Below are 21,146 nucleotides of genomic sequence, written 5' to 3' on the forward strand. Positions count from 1 at the left end.
GCTTCCTGTTTTTGTTGTTTAATCTTGATGCGTCAACCATGGATGGATGGTTTTGGTTTTATTATTTATTTATTTATATAAAGTATATGCAGTATATATACTGTATATATAAGCATATTATAGTTTTACACAATAATAGTTCTCAATAATAATAATAATAATAATAATAATAATATGGAGCTTTTACATGATTAACACAAAAGCAATTTAAGGATGGAAACAAATGCTGCCAAATGCAAATTTCTTTCTATTAAATCACAAAAAAATATGTACACTATGAAAGACATAAAAGTACAAGAATCAGGTATTAAAAATTGAATTACACAAATAATTATACACAGTTGAATAGAAGTTATACAATATAAACAAACTTAACAAAAGTATACAATCAAGTAACAACAGTAAACAGAGTTATATAGAAAGCAAGAAAGAAAGAAAGAAAGAATAGAAAGGGAAAAGAATAGAAAAAAATCACAGTGTTCCATCGATTAAATCAGAATGTCGAGACAATAGCAAAGTAGATTTATGATTTTCTATTTGCTTTAAGGAGTTTTAAAGGGGTTTGTATTTCACAGAGGAAAGGTAATAGTTTAGGAAATGTTTATTTTTATGGATGTAGAATTTAGGCATTAAAATATAAAAGTTGACAATGTATTCAAGTGATTTATTACTGTGACAGAAAAAGATAATTGTGTCCTTTAATGTAAAAGTGAAAAAACACAAGTGAAAAAAAGGAAAAACATTCTTTCTGATGGTTGCAGAAAGAACACAGTTACACAATTTCCATAATTGCTAAATAAATGGCAAAAATAATTGCTAATAAATAGACATTGTGGACCTGTGTTCTTTCTATTGGTTGCAGAAAGTCCACAAGTCCACAATGTCCATATATTTAGCAATTATAAAATTAACCTGCTGCCAAATGCATAAATGTAACTCCTCGAGTAGCGCAGCGCCTTGATGACGTCAAACAGTCGCCTCGTTACTATTGGCTGCTTCACAAGAACCAGGAAGTGAAAGTTAATTCTCCTGCTGTGTCTCATACGACTACAGTAAGTGGGCGTTGTATTGGCCGGAAGCCTGTATTTTACAGCCTACTTAGTGCACTTTATTATTTTTGCGGGGGGAATATGAGAGTAAACCCGAGACCAAAATATTGAACTCGTACAGAAGAGAGATAAAAAAAAACCTGCGTCGTCGAAATGTCAATAAAGCAGCCGAAGCAGTCTGTTCTCAACCCGGTGAGAGAGAAATATACAGCTTAAAATAACCATGAATGTAGTTCTATAAGCTGTAAAAGTCGTAGTTAAAGCTCGGGGCGTCATGACAGTGAAGTGTTTACAAGTTGTAAGCTGGAGCCTTAGACAGACTGACAGCTGTTTAAGTTGTGAATGTGGGGTTTATTTAATGTCAGTAATCATACATGTGATTTTTAATGTTGTTTAGCTAACAGGAACATGTTTCCCAGTCTAACAGGAAGTGTGTTTTATTGTGTTTTTTAGATTTCAGATGTTATGAAATGCTTAAGTATAATTACAGGCATTTTAAAAAGTGTTTAAATTTATTGACAATTACATTAAGTTTATGCAAAGAGTCAGTATTTGCAGTGTTGAACCTTGTTTTTCAAGACCTCTGCAGTTTGCCTTGTCATGCTGTCAATCAACTTCTGGGCCACATCCTGACTGATGGCGCAGCCCATTCTTGAGTTTTTTCTGGGTTTTTGATTGTCTACCCTCCTCTTGAGGATGGACCACAAGTTCTCAATGGGATTCAGATCTGGGAAGTTTCTTGGCCATGGACCCAAAATTTTCATGTTTTGTTCCCCGAGCCACATAGTGATCACTTTTGCTTCACGGCGAGGAGCTCCATCAAGCTAGAAAAGGCATTGTTCATTACCAAACTGTTCTTGGATGGTTGGGAGAAGTTACTCTCTGAGGATGTTTTTGTACCGTTTTTTATTCATGGCTGTGTTCTTAGGAAAAATGTTGGATTTGATGAGCTCACTCCCTTGGCTGAGGAGCAACCTCGCACATGAATGGTCTCAGGATGTCTTGGAGGACTGTAAAGTGGCTCTGGTAGCAAAACATTGAAATTTTGGGTCTATGAGGAGGAAACTCCCCAGCCCTTAATCACATTGAGAACGTGTGGTCAATCCTAAAGAGGTGGACACACAAAAACCCACAAACTCCAAGCATTGAGTATGCAGGAATGGGCAGCCATTAGGCAGGACGTAACCCAAAAGTTGAAGTTTTTTTTTTTTTTTTTTGGTCCCTAGCAAGTCCCTTTAGCAGTAACCATCCTGGGTGGACTTCATCCAGGTGAGATGGTTCTGATCCAGGGCTCTGTTCCAGGTGATGCAGACAGGTGAGTGCTGATTTTAAGCATAACATCTAGGGGTAACTTTTATTGGCTCAGTGGTAGGATTCTCGCCTGCTATGCGGAAGGCTCGGGTTTGCTTCCCCTCCAATGCGCCAAAGCCCAGTCATTGTATGCCGTGCCAGTCCCATGCCCGGATAAAACGGGGGGGGGTTGCCTCAAGAAGAGCATAAAACCCGTGCCAAGTTGTTGTTCGCTCTGACCGGAGACTAACAACATCTAGTGTTAAATTCATACACCCCTATTCAGAGCGAATGACAGTTTAATTTTATTTTATAGCTGAGAGGGTTGAGGGCCTTGCTCAAGGGCTCAACAGTGGCAGCTTGGTGGTGTTGGGGTTTGTACTTAAAACCTTACAATCAGTAGTCCACCGTCTTAACCAAAAGGTGTAAGTCATGGAGAGACCCAGACACAGACAGACAGACGATAGGAAATACATATGCATTTTCTGATTAAACACATAAGATATTTAGATGTACTGTATATTTATCTGAACACAGATTACACATAAGGAATCAAGAAGCGCAATGAGGGGCTTGTTTTACGTGCTTGTTTAAGGCATGGGAAAGTTCACATTATATCCATTAATCTTATAATCTTATTAATCTCGCTTAAGTATTATTTAAACTCAGGGTGTTGCAGGTTTGGCTCTGCACAAATATGTGATGTGATATAATGTGATAACACACTGCTTTGTGTTAGGATCATGTTATAGGAATGTATAATATTAGTACAAAAACTGGAGCTCTGGATGCTAATGAGGGGGTGAGAGAGCTGGACAGAGTGAAGAACTAACACGTAACCGCACTGGTGGCTTTACCTAAAATTCAAGCAACATTGTGATGAGAGAATTTTCACCCTGGCCTCAATTTACAATTTCTATTTTATTTTTTTGCATGCAGGTTTCAGGTGGACTTCATGGTCGGCTCCAGTACCAAACCCAGAGCAGACGTTGCGTTCCACTTCAACCCACGCTTTAAGAAGAACCAGATCGTCTGCAACACCCTGCAACAAGAGTACTGGGGTAGAGAAGAGATCCACTATCAGATGCCGTTCAGAAAGGGGGCAGAATTCGAGATCATCGTGCTGGTAGAGAAAGATTTGTACAAGGTGAGGATGGAGACTATTTGTTACCACATTCTTTGGCACTACTTAAGGCTGGAGTCATTCTTTTAGGGTTGGATGGTTAAATCAGATGAAACACCTGCTCATACTGCATTAAAATGATCAGTGATCATATCTCTCCATGTAAAACTAACTGGTCTTGAAAAGGACTAAGTGTTTGTTGCTGTCTTTCTTCTTACCTCCAGGTGGCAGTAAATGGTTCTCATGTGCTCGAGTACAAGCACAGAATAGACCTGTCCAGGGTGGACACACTGGGTGTATTTGGGAAGGTTCATATCCAGGCCATCGGGTTCATTCCTGTCACAGTGAGCGCCTGACATTATCATCATCACAATCCGTCTCCTGCTCTTTAACATTCTGCTTTTTGCCATTTCTATATATTTTTTTCTTTTCTTTTTTTTTTAAGAGTTCTACCAGTTCTTCTGTAACTGTGAAGGGGATCAACACCCAACCACCAGTGAGTACCCAAGTGCTGTGCTTGTGTCCTATACATGCAGAGTTAAGTGTGTATGAGCAGGAAGGGATATGTGTGTAGGAGTGGGGTAAGTTTGAGTTACAGGAGGGTTATGTGTCTTTAAGAGCGGGGTTAAGTGTGTACATGGACAGGGTTGAGGGTGTTTAAGGGTGTTAAGCATATGCAAAACTGGGGTTGAGTGTGTGCAAGAGAAGGTTTTAGCATGTGCCAGGGCAGGATTGAGTGTTTAAGGGTGGGGTTGAGTGTACAAGGGCAGAGCTGAGTTTTCGTAAAAGAGGGGTTGAGAATGTGCAAGGGTGGAATAAGGGCGGGGTCAAGGTCGTGCAAGGGTGGAATAAGGACGGGGGCAGTGCGTGGAAATGGGGGGCGGTGGTCAAGTGCGTGAAAAACGGCGGGTCGAGTGCATCCAGATACACTCCGTAAGGGCGGGGTTGAGCGCGTGTAAGGGCGGAGTGACGACAGATAAGGGTGGGGTTATGCGTGTGTAATAAAAATGATTATGTTATTAAAATACCACATTCTTTCTGACTAATACATAAGTAATTCGTGTTTTTAACACAATGTCCATCCTCTTGTCTGTCCTCTTGTCTGTCCCTCAGGCTATGCTGGAGGACTCGTCTGATTTGGTGAGTAACTGAGAGCTGATTAGAGGACCTGGTGTTTCATCCAAAACAAGGTTCTTTCACCTAATGAGAGTGTAGAGATGGTCACATTCCTTGTGAAGCAAATTTGGGTCTTTTAAAATGTGTTAAATAAATTTAAAACGGTGATGGAAGCAAGAATGGAATACACACATCAAAAGAAAGGTGTTAGCAAGCAGTGGATACATTTAACCCAGAAAGGAAGAGTTTTAAACAAGCAGTAGATGAATCGAATACAGGATAAAATGATGGAGGCAAAAAGGAAAGAAGGATGGAAGAAGGAGCAGAAAACTTAAATCAAATTCAACTTTTATTTGTGACATACACAGTCCTACACAATGTGATATGCAGTGAAAGATTTTTTTTTTCAACGGCCGATGACCTAAAAAATGTAATGAAAATAGAGTATTTAAATAACGAGTATGAAATAAGAATATAATGATAAAAAAATAATGGAGTATTGAAAAGAAAATATTAAATATAAAATTTAGAAAAATTTTAGCTGTAAAATTTACTAGTAAGAAAACAGAATTGTAATGGAAAAGGATAAGAGGAAAAATGGAGGAAGGAAGAAATGACAATATAAAGAGGGGGTGAAGAAGGGATAAGTGGAAGTCTTCATATTGTCATTTCTTACTTCCTCTATTTTTCCTCTTATCCTTTTCTAAGTCTGTTTTCACGCTTCGTTACTGCAGGTAAACAATTTAATTTGCAGGTAAGAGTTATTTATATGCTGCAGTTTTCAATCATACCATCAATAAGAGAGCAAGATCTCGCCCTTCAACTTCACCCACCCAAGACAAACTTAGAATGCAGACATCCATACAGCAAGGTCCAATATTAATTACATCCTCCGGACATATTAATAGTACTTCATGATATCACAATACTGATGGGTTACTTTTTTTAGTCCTGGAGGAATTTCTCTCCGCGGTGTTTACTGTCCCCTGATCCGGATTATGGAGTGAACTTTTTTTTTTTTTTTTTAAAGAGATGAATGGTCTGCTCCATCAAATACCTGCTATACTATATAATTTCCAAACAGAACAATATTCACTTTCTTATGAGACTCAGCGGCAGTCATGTTGATGATTAATATTCTTGTTTGTGTGTGTGTGTGTTCAGACTCTTCCTTTCAGGAGAAAGCTACTAAAGGGCTTGAGTCCAGGCCACACCATCACAGTCAAGGGTCAGGTCCCTGTCTATGCTCACAGGTTCGAAGATAAACATTAAATATTGTCATTTTCATTTCAACTAAATTTCAGTCCAACAAACACTGTTTGGTGATTAAAAAAACTGCTTTGATTAAAAAAAATACCTCTAAGGATTATACTGTACATATTTTACTTTAGTTTTAACTCGTTCTCTTTCCTTTGCATAAAGTTCTTAGGATATTCATTTTATAATAAAATTAAAATAGTGTTATAACACCATAAAATATGTAATAGTTTATTAGGTATGATAACTTGACAATATCTACAATTACAACGTTATAGGGCTTTTAACTTTCATTAATATTTTTATATCTTTAAGTCAGAATGTACATTAAGAAGTGCGTTTTTTACGGTATGGCAGTGCAAGCCTGTTTATATCAGTGATGTTAATATTGCTGTTGTTTGTTGTCTTTGTAGCTTCTCTGTAAACCTGCACGTCAGCAACTCTGAGGACATCGCGCTGCACCTAAACCCTCGGTTCAAGTCCGGCTTGTTTGTTTGTAACTCGTACCTGTCAGAGTGCTGGGGCCCAGAAGAGCACACCCTGCCCAGCTTTCCCTTCACCACAGGAGAGTACTTTGAGGTATTAAACATTACCTGTTTAAACAAGTACACGCACAAAGAAATGGAGAATATACATACAATGTTTATATATCTGTAATATTGAAACCGAAAACTTTGAAAGGAACCAGACTCAAGAGGGAAGCCATCCTCATTTGGGTGATAACGGATAACAGGGATTATATAACGACATCATGTGTGTTGGACCTCTGGAAGTTCAGTATAACAGAAGTTGTCTTAGTTATCATGGAGTCCAGTTTGAGATGGAGTCTGGATCACTGGGAGCTCAGGAGCAGCATGTGTAGCTTCAAACCATCATGAAGCAGAATCCAGCTGGAGCTGGACCTTCTCTGGATGCCTTAGGGTCCTCACAGGGTTGGCCTTTCTCTACTGATGCAGGCACAATCTCCAAATGCCTCGGGATGGGTGGAAAGAATTAGCGTAGATGGCGTTCCGGATATTAGCAACACTAAATAAGAATTGTGCATTTAGATATACTGGGGTTCGAGGTGATGGAATGAATTATGTGTATGCCAGATTAAAGAGATACGTCTTGAGTCTACTTTTAAACTGGTAGACTGTCTGAGCCCTCAACACTGTCTGGACGGCTATTCCGAAGTTTAGGAGCTAAATATGAGAACGCTCTACCCCATTTTGTAGATTTTGATAATATGGGAACGACCAGAAGTCCGGAGCAGGCTGTGCTACACTGGCTGTTCTGATAACTTACGACCATCAATAATTTTTTTCAGCAATTTTCTGTGGGATCAGACTAGAAATTATGGCTTTTCTCACCACAGTCACCAGTATTTAACTCATAATCAGTGTTATTCAATTCACCTGGTGTTGGTGTTCTGGCTGATTGGTGTATGTGCTCCAACGTCATGTGATTGTATGCAACCATACACAGTTAAAAAAAGAAAAGTCTTCATGTACAACATCTCTACACACAAAAAAAAGAAAGGAAATGGAAGAAGTTAAACACAATGCGATTCTGTCGCCAGAGAACAAACCCAACTAAGCAAAACAGGAAGTTGTGCGAAGTGTCTGTAGTCTATTCAAGTTCAGGCTTCATTTCACACCTTCTTACAGAGATGCTATGTTTGTTTCTAGCCACTTTTACTAATCCAGTACTGTATTTTAGGAACATATTTAAAACCTACATATAAAAATTATATATATTTTATTGATAGAGATGTACAAACTTTCGCCCTCAGCTGTACTTATAGTTGTATTGATATTCTTCTAGATTCATTTTTCAGTCTTGCTCGCTAAGGCAGGAAACTGCTTTAAATTGACGCTTGTGCTCTAAGGCAAAAATGTCTCTCTGACAATCCTGAGATTTGCACTCACAACCTTGTGGTGCACCAGTGCGAAGAGATAACGACTGCGCCACCACTGCACCGGTTAGCCTCAGTGGGTTGTGCAGGCGAGCACTTAATCATATAATCATTAATGTGATTGATCATTGTGCTGATTCAGTTTCAGTGTTTATTTACACTCCTGTGCTCAGGATGATCATTGTGTCCAGGACGCAGCAGTAAATAAATAAGAATCTCATTTTAGAGGTCAGCGGCGTGTTGGACGCTGTAAGCAGTAATCAGATTGACTTGTGTGGTGATTAAATTTGAAGTCTTTAGTTCTGCTTTTTTTTTTCCATTCATCACAACATCAATTTCTCTAGAGGTAAAATAGATACTTTGGTTAATAAATGAATTTTTATTCCTATATACTGTATGTTTAAAAGATTTTTGGCGCTTCCTCTAGCAAACAGAAACCACAAAAAAAGGAAAGACATAAAATATCTCAACTCTCATCTTCATCTTTATTTATTACCTCACACAGGTGTACCATTTGCTAGTCGACCATAGTAGGCCTGGACCTGTACTATAGTCCCACTTTGAATCTCAGCGAGGTTGTAATATTTAAGACGGAGAACTATAATAACCTATAATAACTATAATTAATTAAAAAGTAAACGGAAGTCTTAGTGGAGAAATTGACGCCATGATTCTTACTTAAGTTACAGTCAATCAGGTCAAATTTTTAGTGAACCTTTTTCTCTTTAAGGTTCTTCCCTCTCTTTAAAGTACATCCAGATCTTAAGTGCTGTTACTCAGACTTGGGGGTGATTCAGGACACAGAATGATTTTCTGTTTCCATAAACATGAAAATGACTTCACTGTGCGGCTGAACCATCTGGAAGATCCGGATTATTTTTTATATATTTATTATTTTATTTATTTATTTATTTATTTTTGCGCTACTGGGTATTATTAAAGCCTTTAAGCTCTAAAATGTCGAAGGCCTGGGAGACTGGTGGCATGTGGATGATAATGTAGATCCTCTTTAAACGTAAAGCTGATGTGTGCTATATATATATATATTATATATATGCTATATTGCTATATACAGTATATATATAAAATCAATTATTTTAATACGAGCTCTTGGAGCTTGCAGATTTAGTTTTACACAAAAGTACACTATAGAGTTGGATGCATGTTTGGAGGAAAGTTTTTGCCTTTCATGTGGATGCGGTAAAACTCAAGAAGCACAATGAACACAGTCAGATTTTTTGTTGTATGGTTAAACATAAAACTAGCAAGTTTTCAACAAAAAACAATCCTTTAAATGGTTTGTGTCTGTCGCTTATCCAGATGATAATCCTGTGCGAGGCGCAGCAGTTTAAGGTGGCCGTGAACGGCGTTCATCAGCTGACCTACAAGCACCGCGTACAGGACCTGAGCCGCGTGAACGAGCTGGAGATCGTCGGGGACCTGCAGCTCCTGGACGTTAAGATCTGGTAACCGACATCCCATCTGAACCCTGCAGCTTTCAGTAAAGACCTGGAGACCCAGCACAACCAATCTCAGCCTGCATTGTGTGTGTGTGTGTGTGTGTGCACAAAACCAACTAGTCTGGCTTTTACCCTTCTCATGCGCTCCTACTGATTTAAAGGACACGGTTTTGGCTATACTGTATGATCAATACCAGTGCTCTTTTCTTATGTAACCTTTAGTACCTACTAAGCTTTGGCAAATAATAAGGGAGGAGATCCAGTTTTGTCAGCGTGTGTGTGTAGAATTTTGGTAATGTGGGCCAAAAGTTTGCTGTGGGAGCATTTTAATTTCATCCAAATGTACACAATTCTCCCTTTACATAAAAAAAAGACCTGATGGGTGTCGTCATTATACGGGGGTTGGGGTTCGTGATATTGCACTGGAGCTAAGATCAATGTATCGTATAAACCACCTGTTAAGTTGTTCAATATCTTTTAAAAGGTTCTGACACAGAAAGTAGAAAGAAGAAAAAAAAACAGGACATTTTTTATTTCTCAGTTTGTAGTTACAGCGATACCTCAGCATACGGACGCCTTAACATGCGGAATTTTCTGCCTTAAGAACTGAAATATTGCAAGAAAATAGCCTCGGCATGCGAAGCATTTTCAGCATAGAAGCGCTCGATTTGTTTGCACGTTCATCCGGCCAAATGAAGTAAGTTTACATATATATATATTTTTTTGCATTTTGGCAAGATTTAGTGAAGTCACTTGTCCCAAGAGGAATCATAAATTAAAGTTAAGTAAAGTTGTTTATTTATTTCATACTTAATTTTATTTGCAAGTCTTTTTTTTTATTGTTTTTAGATGCAAAAAATATAATTATAGTGTTGGAAATCTGTTATATTGGTAATATTTTTGGGTGGCTAGAACAGATTATCTGCATTTACATTATTTCTTGTGGAAAAATGTGTTTCTCAATATGAAATTAAGAATACGCCTCCGGAACGGATTAAATTTGTATGCCGAGTTACCGCTGTAGAGACGCAGGAAAGTGCTGTGGCTTAATGTTATCAGGCACATCTGTAGTTCTTAGATGTTTATATAATTCCGATTTAATTGATATGTTTAATTAATGAATGAATGAATGAATTCAGTATTTTCAGTCGTACACAATATGATGTGCTGGTGGTGACGATCTGAACATGCAGTTTGCACAGCGTTATACTAGCGGCTATATGATAAGCTGCCTTTAATTATCAGCCTCATAGCTCTAGGAAGGATTATGTAAATTTTTTTGTTCTTTCTTCTTTCAATGTGTGTCCATGAATGGATGGATGGATGGATAGATAGATTTAGGGTCTAATCAGTTTATGAAATACATGTTTGAAATGTTGTTTATAACATCGCCCAAGGATATAATATGGGATATTGAATATCATGTCGGAAAATCAAAACCAGAATAGAACGAAAATTCTATTACATGCAATGTAATAAAAGTAAACAAATCAAAGGAGCGTTAAAGAATCACACCGAGGCTGCCTCCGTTTTTTTTTCCAACATCTTTTTTTTCCATTTCAGTCATTTAAACCAGGACCCTTCAGGCCGGAATCGAATATAAAATTATCCTGCTTATTGCATTAATAACAAAGCTTTAAGTTCATTTGTTTGCAAGAGTTCGGGGTAAGTGACGATATTGATTTGTTTTGAGAGAATGGAAAACCTCACACATCTCCTGCTCAATGCTGGGCTAAAAAATTAGCAGACGTCTTAGTTTAATGTCCACCCAGATGTTCAGACAGATGTGTTTGGTGTCAATGTGTCAGGAAGCCCACGATATACAAGGGTCAAATTCAGTTCTATGCAAGTCATGAACAGCCTATTTTTATTTAATTTTTAAAAAAAAATCTCCAATCAGAGAGCGTGAAAGGTGCTAGCGCTAGCGTTAGTTTGTTAACAGACCAATTTGACACCAAGTGTCCTTGAAGTATAAGTGGAAAAGACTTTGCACTGTGTTATGTTTCCGTTCTAATTTTAATGTAATGATTAATAATGCATGTGAAAAGACTTAACGACGTCCTTAATGAACTACTTTTTTCTGTCTCTAATCTGCTCACCACAATGTCTGTCCAAGTTACACACGTGTAGTATTTGTGTAACAAATGATAAAAATGTAATGAACAAAATAAATGTTGAAACGGGTTGTTTCTGTTTTCCTCTCTGAAACTGATCTTGTGTTGATATTCTCACTGCTGCTTTAGATTGTAATGCAAGTTTTCTCTAATCAGTGCTATTTGAATGTTCTTCAAAGATTATATCTGATTATAACATGTAGACATGCAGTGTTTGGAAATTATACTGGAAAATCCTTCATTTTCTATTATTAAAGTAATACAATAATGTGTACACGGTGTCATGGACGAGGCATTTTCAGAATCATTTAAGCTGCTTGCAGACAAAACCGTCGATTCCATACAAACTTGCAAATTTATTGACAAGATTATCACCTCTACAATGGGAAAATTATTGGACTTGTATTTGGCACAGAAAATCACATCACCATAATGTGTGATTCAGACATATCAAAAAGATCTGATGCAATATAATCACCCAAGTTAACAAGCCCGCTGTCGTATTGCCGTATTGCCAGAACGCGATCGTCGACAGAAGCCCAGAGAGATGTCAAAAGGCAGTGAGATTGCATTTACACCAACAGTTGTTTTTTTAGTGTTTTTTTTCTTCTTTTTTTTTATGTTTAGCTCTAGAAAACATCCACCATCTGAATTATGGACTGCGAGTGGAGGAGAGAGACGTAGTTCTTCCCGAGCTCATGAACACATTTAAGTGCTATAGTCGAACATCTTGCTTTCTCGATGACACAAGTACGCTATGCATGTTTCTTTTTGTTGTTTTCTCTACATGTACTGCAAAAATAATATCTTAATATGTGAAAATATCTTGAATAAAGGTTCATTTATCTGTTCAAGGAAGAAAACTCGCCGCAAAGCCATGCAGAGAAAAATGTGCTGGTTTGATGCGTCCTGATACGAAGCCGAGTTTAATTTCACAACACAAGTTATTCAATAGATTTATTTCCGATACCGGCACATTTGAAATGTTTTGTCCCTCCCATAGCGCAACAATATGCTAATCCTGATGATTTTTCTCTGTTTATATCTGTTACATCGTACATGTTGTGGAACGTATTTATGAAGGTTAAATAAACGTCTCATCGCCAAATAACGGCTCATCATCAATGATGATACAGGAGTTAAAACGTGATTGTTAATCTGTTTAATGTGTTAATTGTTAGTCTTGGGTTAGGGGTTGTTTCCCTGTCAATTAGCCGTTACCATAGAAACGATGGCTCGTGATAACAATTGCAGTAAGATAAACTTGTGATTTGCCTTGTGCAGTTTCTCATCAATTAAAGTCAAGAATTTATCAGTGGTGTAATATTTATCATCATATCACGATAAAGTAAATATATTCAGCCAAAACATGGTACTGGTGCTAAAAAGTGAAAATTGTCAGATAGGATCATATAACACCAATTTTTATAACACTTAATGCTTATGTCTAATATCTCCCGATCCATGCTTCATTTTTTGTAAATATACGTACGCATTTATATTTTTGTCAAATAAACAGAAACACATTTGCTTAAAAGAGTTTCATGCCCTTTTATGTTTTAGTGTCCGGAACTTTTTCGAATTCAAATCTTTCAACGATCTTAACTGTCATTCAGATGAAACGCTGCCCGATTTAGATTCCCCATGAAAAGACATAAACCTGAAAAAGTGTATTATAAGTGTAAAATGCAACATTGTTAAAATATTGCAACATGAATTTGACATGGTTACGGACACTACAGATTTTTTTGTTTGCTTTCAATCTTTTTAAAAAACGGGATGCTTTAATTTAAGTAACAATTTTTACAAAGTTTTCATATGCTTCTACAAGCTTACACCAATTAACATGAGTACTCATGAAGAAATGTAAATAATTAGCATTTGAAATGATTATTGTTTGAAGCGAGACACTGTAAAATGTGTCATCAATGTGCATTTTTTTCCCTAAAGTTTTAGGGAAGCAAGATTGATTACTTTAATGTTGTATAAACTTCAGAAGTTTCTTCTTTGGCAATTACACATTTTCTGTATTATATGTATAACATAAAAAGAACAAAATAAAATCAGCACCAATACTGTGTTTTGGTCGATGATGATGATGATGATGATGATGACGGTTTAGCATTTTTCTAGTCATTTTGTTCAAATTTATCAGATCAAAATAAATCAGTGGAGCAATAAGTCCTATGAAAAGAAAATCATTCAGATAGATTGATTGATCTCGGCTTAGTAATCATGTCTGTTAGTGTCATGATCGGAAATATTAGATCTATTTGCCTTTATCCAAGATATTTTCCCTTGCTAAGATACCGTCTGTTTTCAGTATGTCGATAACGTGTGGTCCATTTAATACAGATTTTACTTTGAGGCGTACTTAATGTGTAGACTGGAAGAGCTGGAAGACTGCTCTTGGTTCATTTTTTTTTCTTTTTCTTTTTGTTTTTTGTTGTTGAGGCTGAAAAAGTAAAACTGTCACAGGAAGTGCGTCCTCATCCTATAAAGATCAAACTATGGCTTTTGGCTCTGTGTGCGTTCCGGGTTCGTCACACGGAGCTGAGCTTCACCAGGCCGCGTACTGAATCCTCGTGCAGCGAGTCCTGGCTGGCCGGGTCGTACAGCTGGGCCAGGTGGGCGGTGCAGGGTAGTGCCATGACAGGGGAGGGCATCTCCTCGGGGCTGGCGAAGGCCTCGTGGCTGAGCTGGTGGTGGTGGCAGAGGCTCTCGGGGTCGTGTAAAGCCAGAAGCTCGCCCCCGCAGCCCAGACTGGTGGTGGAGGAGGGCAGCGAGGGGTGAAGGGAGCACGGCACGCCCACTGACGGTTTGACCTGCAGCACGGCGCCCCCGCTCAGCAGCACCGGCTGGACGTGGAGGAGAGGCGTGGTGGCGGCCTGCAGGACGAATTTGGTGCTCTGGATGCACTGGTCCTGATGACACTTGAGAGGAAGGAGAAAACAAGAAACTTTAAGAGAAATTTCTTCTTCTTTTTTTCTCCCTGTGACAATTTTATTCCAGCCTAATGATGTCATTTATTTAAATTTCAAAAAATGCATCTAACATTGTGTGTGAGCTAGATTTTCACTGTTAACTATATGATTATTAAATTATCCTTATAATAAATATTGTCTTTTGTTTCACACACACACATCTTACCATGTGGCTCTGGAGCTGAGTCGTAGGACAGGTGTTGGTCCCGTTTGACTGAGCCGTTGGCTGAGGGGTGTCCGGTTCTACAAGACCTCTCCTGTCAATCAAACTGAAGGACAGAGAAGGAATGAGGAAGAGACTGGAGCAATTAACTGCTTCGTGCAAAAAAAAAAAAAAAAGAGTGTGTGAGTCACTGAGCGTGGGTGAACACTGAAGAATGAATGAGCTTGAGGGAATCAAGAGGGTCTCTGCCTCTGCCTTCCTGTGTGCATTCATATGTGTGTGTGTGTGTGTGTGTGTGTCTCGCAAGGCACTTCCTCCCACTCCGCATGCCCACACATGAAACAGATGGCAGCCACTTGTACCAGTCCTGATCATGCTTTTCTGTTTTGATAGGAAACTTGCTAATGGTGTGCAAAACTCCGAGCATATGTGTGTGTCTCATCAAACTCGTCTACATGAAGCAGAGGTACTGAGGATAATAAAGATCCTGATGGTTTTATTTTCCACTTCGATTTAAACACACCTGGCTCTGATCCTCACATGCTTCAGATTAAGGCTGGAAGTAAACTGTGTAGTGTTTACGTGGGAACGGAGCGGAGCTGCCCTCATGTAAACTATAATCAGTGAGGAGAGGAGAAGAGAAGAGAAGCACCTGGCATTCATGCTACAGATATGATCTACAGTATAGAGACGTTCCAGATGCTCCAAGTCACGTCATGGGCCAGGGGTAGCTCAGTGGTTAAGGCATTGGACTACGGTTCAGAAGATCCCAGGTTCAAACCCCACAACCACCAAGTTGCCACTGTTGGGCTCTTGAGCGAGGCCCTTAACCCTCAACTGCTCAGATGTGTAATGAGATAAAAATATAAGTCGCTCTGGATAAGAGTAACCGAGCTTGTTTATGTCGCATCTGAAGCAAACAAGTCAAGCTTATATACCTGTACATTATTAATGACGACTAAACCGTAATCCAGTAATTAAGTTTAGCCACATTTTAAGACTCTGGTTACCACTCATGCATGTAAGGCTTTCTGGTTTTAGTATAATAGGGTGCCATTAATTTTGCCCACATTGTACAAGGACTCAGATTTATGAATAAATGTAAAAAATATAACATAACCATACTGGTACAATATACACTATAGTATATTTATATATGTATCACCATGCAATAGATCGACGTCCAAAACATGGTACTGGTGGTTAAAAGTGAATTTTTTAGACAGGATCTTATTACACCATACTTATAATACTTAATGCTTCTTATTTCCTGATCCATGCTTCATTTTTTTGTAAATATACATATACATTTATATTTTATCAGATAAAAAGAAACACATTTCCTAAATACAGTTTCATGCCCTTTTATGTTTTAGTGTCCGGAACTTTTTTAAATTTAAATCTTTCAACGATCTTAACTGTCATTTAGATGAAACTTGGCCAATTTCGATTTCACATGAAAAGACATAAACCTGAAAAAGGTGTAAAATGATAAACTGTTAAGATATTGCAACATGAATTTTACATGGTTACGGACACTACAGATTTTTTTTTTTTTTTTTTTGCTTTTTAAGCTTTTACCAAAAAACAAAACAAAAAAACAAATGGTTTACTTTAAGTAACAATTTTTACAAAGTTTTCATATGCTTCTAGAAGCTTACACCAATTTTAGTATGATTATCATATGCATTTTAAATTATTATTCTTGTTTGAAGTGAGACAGTATAACGCTGGAAAATGGCCATTTTGGGGGCATTTATAAAACTATCTCTCCTAAATTTTTTGGGAAGCAAAATTGGTCACTTTTATATTGCATAAACTTCAAAAATAGCTTCTTTGGCATTCATACATTTTCTGTATTATATGTATAACATAAAAAAAAAAACTAATCACTATAATATATATCACCATACAATAGATCAATGTCCAAAACGATATTGCTGCTAAAAAGTGAATTTTCAAACAGGATCATATTACACCAGTTTCCATAATACTTAATGCTTCTTATTTCCCGACCCATGCTTCGCTTTTTGTAAATATGCGACACATTTATATTTTTTAATGAGAATGCATCTAACCCTCTGTAATAAGCACAAAGCGATTTCTTAAGAAAACTCCAAGCTAGTCTGATACACAAGGCTCAGTTTGACTGTAAGAAGTGAAAGGTGGAGGAAGATAAACATCAGAAAGTGTTTTATTGCTTTTTCTTACACTTTAAAACAGAGTCGTCACCAAAAGCTCTGTATATCTGAAAGGCCTGTTCCTGACATTTACATTTATGTTGACCTGATAAACAGCCTTTTCTCGAGTCGATGCCCTTAAGATACGGCATTAGTGATTCAGTGGACGGGGAAACTAGTGAGGGCAAATCAACAAATCAAGGGCAGACTGAAAACAGCATTGATATACAGTAGGAGAATGATCAGGGAATGATTCGGTCCAAATACACATGAAAATTAGGAAGCAGAAGTGAGAAGAAGACAGTTTTGCTTTCTCGTGGTCTGTGAAGATGGAGACAGGGAGATGGGGAGACGGATATTAGTCATCCGTGATGAACCAGAATCTGATCATCATAGTGCAGATCGGGTGTCTGAAGCGCAATAAAACTGATATTTTTGGGTCCAGACTCGTTTTTTTAAGGCTTCAGATATCTCATGTACAGTGTGAGCACTAACATCTTCACCATAAAAGGTCATTCTTGACAATCTTTATTAATTATTGATGGTGTATGATGTGTACAGGCCTGAAGCTGAGACTGCTCGGCTAATAATGTACTGGACATGATGTATAATTGTACCTCTCATTCTAAGAGAGCTCAGCCAATCAGCTCTCTCGAGACCTCCAGCTGCGAGAGGTTACAGCATCACCCGGGAATCAAACTTGCAATCTCCGGATGATAGGACGAGCACTTTACCACTACACCACTCGTGATGCAAACAAGTTTTGATCGGCTCCTGGCTTGGTTGCTCATATTTTAACAAGCTTAGTTGCTCGTATGCTGGAAATGATTCGTATGCCAAGGCAAATTTCTTTCAAAATTTTCAAGTTCTTAAGGTGAAAATTGCATTTGTATGCCAAGGTACAGTACCATTGTATACTACACATACCCACAAACTACACATATTACTTTGTCCATTTGTCCTAACAAAAAAAAAATGGCAACAAAAAAACAAAGTTTAAACAGGTCATTTCAACTGTTCGCGCGATCAAACCTTAGAGGATGCGTGAAATAGTCTCTGGCTGGACGCATAAACGCATGTATTAATAGAGGGAGGATTTGCTGCAGAAGCTAAACTGGTTTGTAAAAAATAAATAAATAAATAAATAAACAAACAAACAAAAAAAAAAACACTCTGTACCTGTTTTCAGGATACGCCAGTCCATGACGCACTGCAGTAGGTTCATGTGCTCGCTGTTATAAACTATTATGCATTCAGCTCTCGGTTGCATTTCTGTATTTTTGTACGTTCATAAAGGTGCACTCGAATGGAAAAGAAAAAAACTTGAACAAATTTGCATGTGAAGGCTGCATAGTAAAAAGCTCATTCTTAAACAGCACAACGTGCTCTCTTAGAGAAACTCATAAAGCTCCTCGGGATGGAGTCGAGACACATCAGTCATAGTCATACACGAGCAAAGTGCTGAACTCATCACAAAGCCTAATCAGATCCCTGAACCAGTGAGTGAATAGAATTACCTCCTGAGCGTACAGATGAAGATCTCAGCTGGAAAAAAAAAGAGTTTTGTTCCCCCCTTTACAATAACAGCATTGTGATTTATTGGAGAGAGGACGAACGGCAGAATGAAGGAACGACTCGAGCGATGCTGGCTCACCTGGGCGGTAACGGGCTACACAGAGCAGCGCAGCAGTTGGTGAGGATGTTGCCGTAGCTGTAGGGGTTGTAGTTGTCTTTGCTTCGCTTGGAGGACCAAGAACCTTTAATCTGAAACACACACAACTTGTTTTTTCAACTTGTTCAAGCACTATTTCTGGACAAAAAATGGAAAAAAGAAAAAAAAAACAAGGATGTTTTGTCTGTTTTTTTCTGTCTAAGTATTTACATACACACTTAAGACCAAGTGTTAAAGATGTTAGAAGAATGATCAGACTGTCTGGAAGCCCACTATGTATTTTAAAAATGTCCACTTCATACGTAATAGATATAGTTATGTAGCCAATTGTAGGGTTTGTTTCAGTCATGGGGCTTTAAATCTTAAATAAAATAACAGCCCTACATGCACATTTGTATCTTGTTTTATAACTAGAACTCAAACTAGCAGCGCTGTGGCCTCGCAACTCCAGGGCCGAGGGTTCGATTCCGGCCTCGGGTCTGTGTGTGTAGAGTTTGTATGTTCTCCACAGGTTTCATCTGGGTACTCCGGTTTCCTCCCACAGTCCAAAGACATGCAGATTAGGTTAACTGGCATTCCCCAAATATTGGTTAACTTTTTTTTGTTCAACTGTTTTCAGGTTTTCTTCCATTTTTGTGTTATTTTCAAAAGTTTGGTTAATCGAGATTAATACATTTAAGTTGAACTTTTTTAATTTTTAATTTTCAGTTTATAGAGTACTATTTTTGCGATTCTAAGTTTGCAATCACAAATTGGTTATTTTCAGCCTTATTTCCTTGATTCCAGCTACCTGGATTTATTGACATGGCCCCGCCCCCTTTGATCTATCAACCAGACTCCACCCCTTTAGCTCTCTGGATTCATCCACCTGGCTCCACCCTTTTCCACCCCCTTGCTTCATTACCCTGGCCACAAAACCTGGGCTTTTTGGATACATTCAACTGGCACAATCCCTTTGATAGTCTGGCTTCATCCATCTGGCCCCACCCCTTTAGATCTCTGGACTCATCCACTTGGCCCCACCCCCTTCAGCTCCCTTGCCCCATTTACCTCACCCCACCCCTTTAGCTCTCTGGATTCATCCACCTGGCTCCACCCTTTTCCTCTCCCTTGCTCCATTACCCTGGCCACACCACCTTGGTTTTTTGGATACATTGAACTGGCAAAATCTCCTTGATCTTCTGGCTTCATCCATCTGGCCCCACCCCATTAGCTCTCTGGACTTATCCCCTTGGCCCCACCCCCTTCCTCTCCCTTGCCCCATTTCCCTGTCCACAACACTTTAGCCTTTTGGATTCATCCAACCAACTTGCCCCACCCCTTTAGATCTCTGGACTCATCCACCTGACCCACCCCCTTCAGCTCCCCTGCCCCATTTCCCTGGCCCCACCTCTCTAGCTCCTGGCGCCATCCATCCAACCTCGACCATTCAACCCTTCTGGAACTATGTGGCTTGCCCCACCACCTTCAGCTCCTTGCCTTCTCTGCCCTGTAAAGATATTCACCATTCAGGCCTTTAACTCTCTGAAGCTTTATATTTGAGCTCGCCCACTTAGTGCTCTAAGGCTATACACTTGATCTTAAAGTCCAGATGCTATTGTATAAGCCTGTCTCAGACACCTCTATTTACATTGAGACCATTTCGAAGTGCAAATTAATCTGATTATGGACCATGATGTCGTTGTTGCAACTCTGAGTAGTCGTGTGGTGGTCATGGAAACCATGTTTGAGGTTAAATATGGAATATGGGAAAGAACTGTCTGGAAAATGTTTAGAAGTATGGGTCATTTTTAGCCTTTTCTCAGAAGTGTGGGTCATGTTTAGCCCATGGTTCAGGTTTTGAGATGTAAAAATAAGACTTTGAGCAGAGGGGGTTTAGTGTGGGACCTTCCTGACCCAGTCATTGGATGTTTCAAATCCCTGTGCTACAGAGAAAACATCACTGAGAGTCAACATCATTCTCTATTGTAAGACACTTTGGATGTGTGAATAACATTCTCAGCAGGAAAATAAAAAGAGAAAGAAGGGGTGTGAGGCAACGAGACAACGCGAGGAAGTGAGTGATGAGTGTGATACTCACGTCCTCATTTGTGGTCAGGTTGGAGCTGATCAGGTAAGTGTGGAAACCCGACAAACCCACGATGGACCAGATGGAGAAAAAACATACGACCACCTCCAGAACAGTGTGCCAGTAAAGGAAAGGGGAACACAGCAAGGTTTCCATGGCAACACGGCTCTCTCTTTCGCACACACACACTTTCTTACACACACACACACACAGACAGACACAAATTCTCTTCTTGACACAAGAGAATAAGCACTGATCAATCATACTGCAAACAGCTGGATGAAGCCCAACAGGAGGAAATGTTCATCTCACAGCGGAGCTAATGAGCCATGTGTGTCACAGACGCTGATGCAGGTTATATCATGTCAGACATGAACGTTAATACAAATAAAGCGTTTCCAAGCCAAAGGTTTTTCTTTGTCAGTTTTATTCCAGCTGACAGGCAAGTGCTTGTGTTTAAAGGTCGTGGTCTAGACGCAAATCCCGTAATCCTGTCTCAGACACCTCTATTCACTTTGAGACCATTTCGAGTGGTCTGTTTATATTAGGATGCTAGGTTGTCCTTTGGTAGATAATAACGCCAATACCAAGCTAGACTATGAGAGAGACAGACAGCACTGATTTGTTTTAGTCACATTTCCCTGATATCTTTGTTTGAGGACGCTACACTGACTGGTCACTTCGTTAAACACACTTGGTTGAACCTGTTTTGCTCTGAGACCCGTTCCAAATACATCCCAAATGTGATCTATTGGATTGAGATCTGGTGATCC

At 38.9% G+C, this 21,146-nt stretch overlaps 2 protein-coding genes across 2 annotated transcripts in view; one reads left to right on the top strand and one right to left on the bottom strand.

Annotated features, from left to right (window-relative positions):
- Positions 1 to 1,123: 1,123 nt before the first annotated feature.
- lgals8a (galectin 8a) lies at positions 1,124 to 11,400 on the top strand. Its single transcript, XM_053488998.1, has 9 exons — positions 1,124 to 1,241; positions 2,276 to 2,364; positions 3,279 to 3,486; positions 3,687 to 3,806; positions 3,908 to 3,958; positions 4,576 to 4,602; positions 5,743 to 5,831; positions 6,249 to 6,414; positions 9,053 to 11,400. Exons 1-9 carry the CDS (start codon positions 1,203 to 1,205, stop codon positions 9,200 to 9,202), a joined length of 939 nt encoding a protein of 312 aa, XP_053344973.1. The 5' UTR covers positions 1,124 to 1,202; the 3' UTR covers positions 9,203 to 11,400.
- A 9-nt stretch (positions 11,401 to 11,409) lies between these two features.
- The window catches only part of zdhhc14 (zinc finger DHHC-type palmitoyltransferase 14), a 30,295-nt gene continuing 20,558 nt past the window's right edge, over positions 11,410 to 21,146 (bottom strand). The window contains exons 6-9 of the mRNA XM_053488997.1: positions 20,386 to 20,488; positions 18,288 to 18,397; positions 14,457 to 14,559; positions 11,410 to 14,239 (exon numbers count right to left, since the gene is read on the bottom strand). Coding sequence (XP_053344972.1) covers positions 13,850 to 14,239; positions 14,457 to 14,559; positions 18,288 to 18,397; positions 20,386 to 20,488 — 706 coding nt within the window. The 3' untranslated portion in view covers positions 11,410 to 13,849. The remainder of the gene's footprint in view (positions 14,240 to 14,456; positions 14,560 to 18,287; positions 18,398 to 20,385; positions 20,489 to 21,146) is intronic.

This window comes from Clarias gariepinus, chromosome 27 (assembly GCF_024256425.1).
Source record: "Clarias gariepinus isolate MV-2021 ecotype Netherlands chromosome 27, CGAR_prim_01v2, whole genome shotgun sequence".
Classification (NCBI taxonomy): Eukaryota; Metazoa; Chordata; class Actinopteri; order Siluriformes; family Clariidae; genus Clarias; species Clarias gariepinus.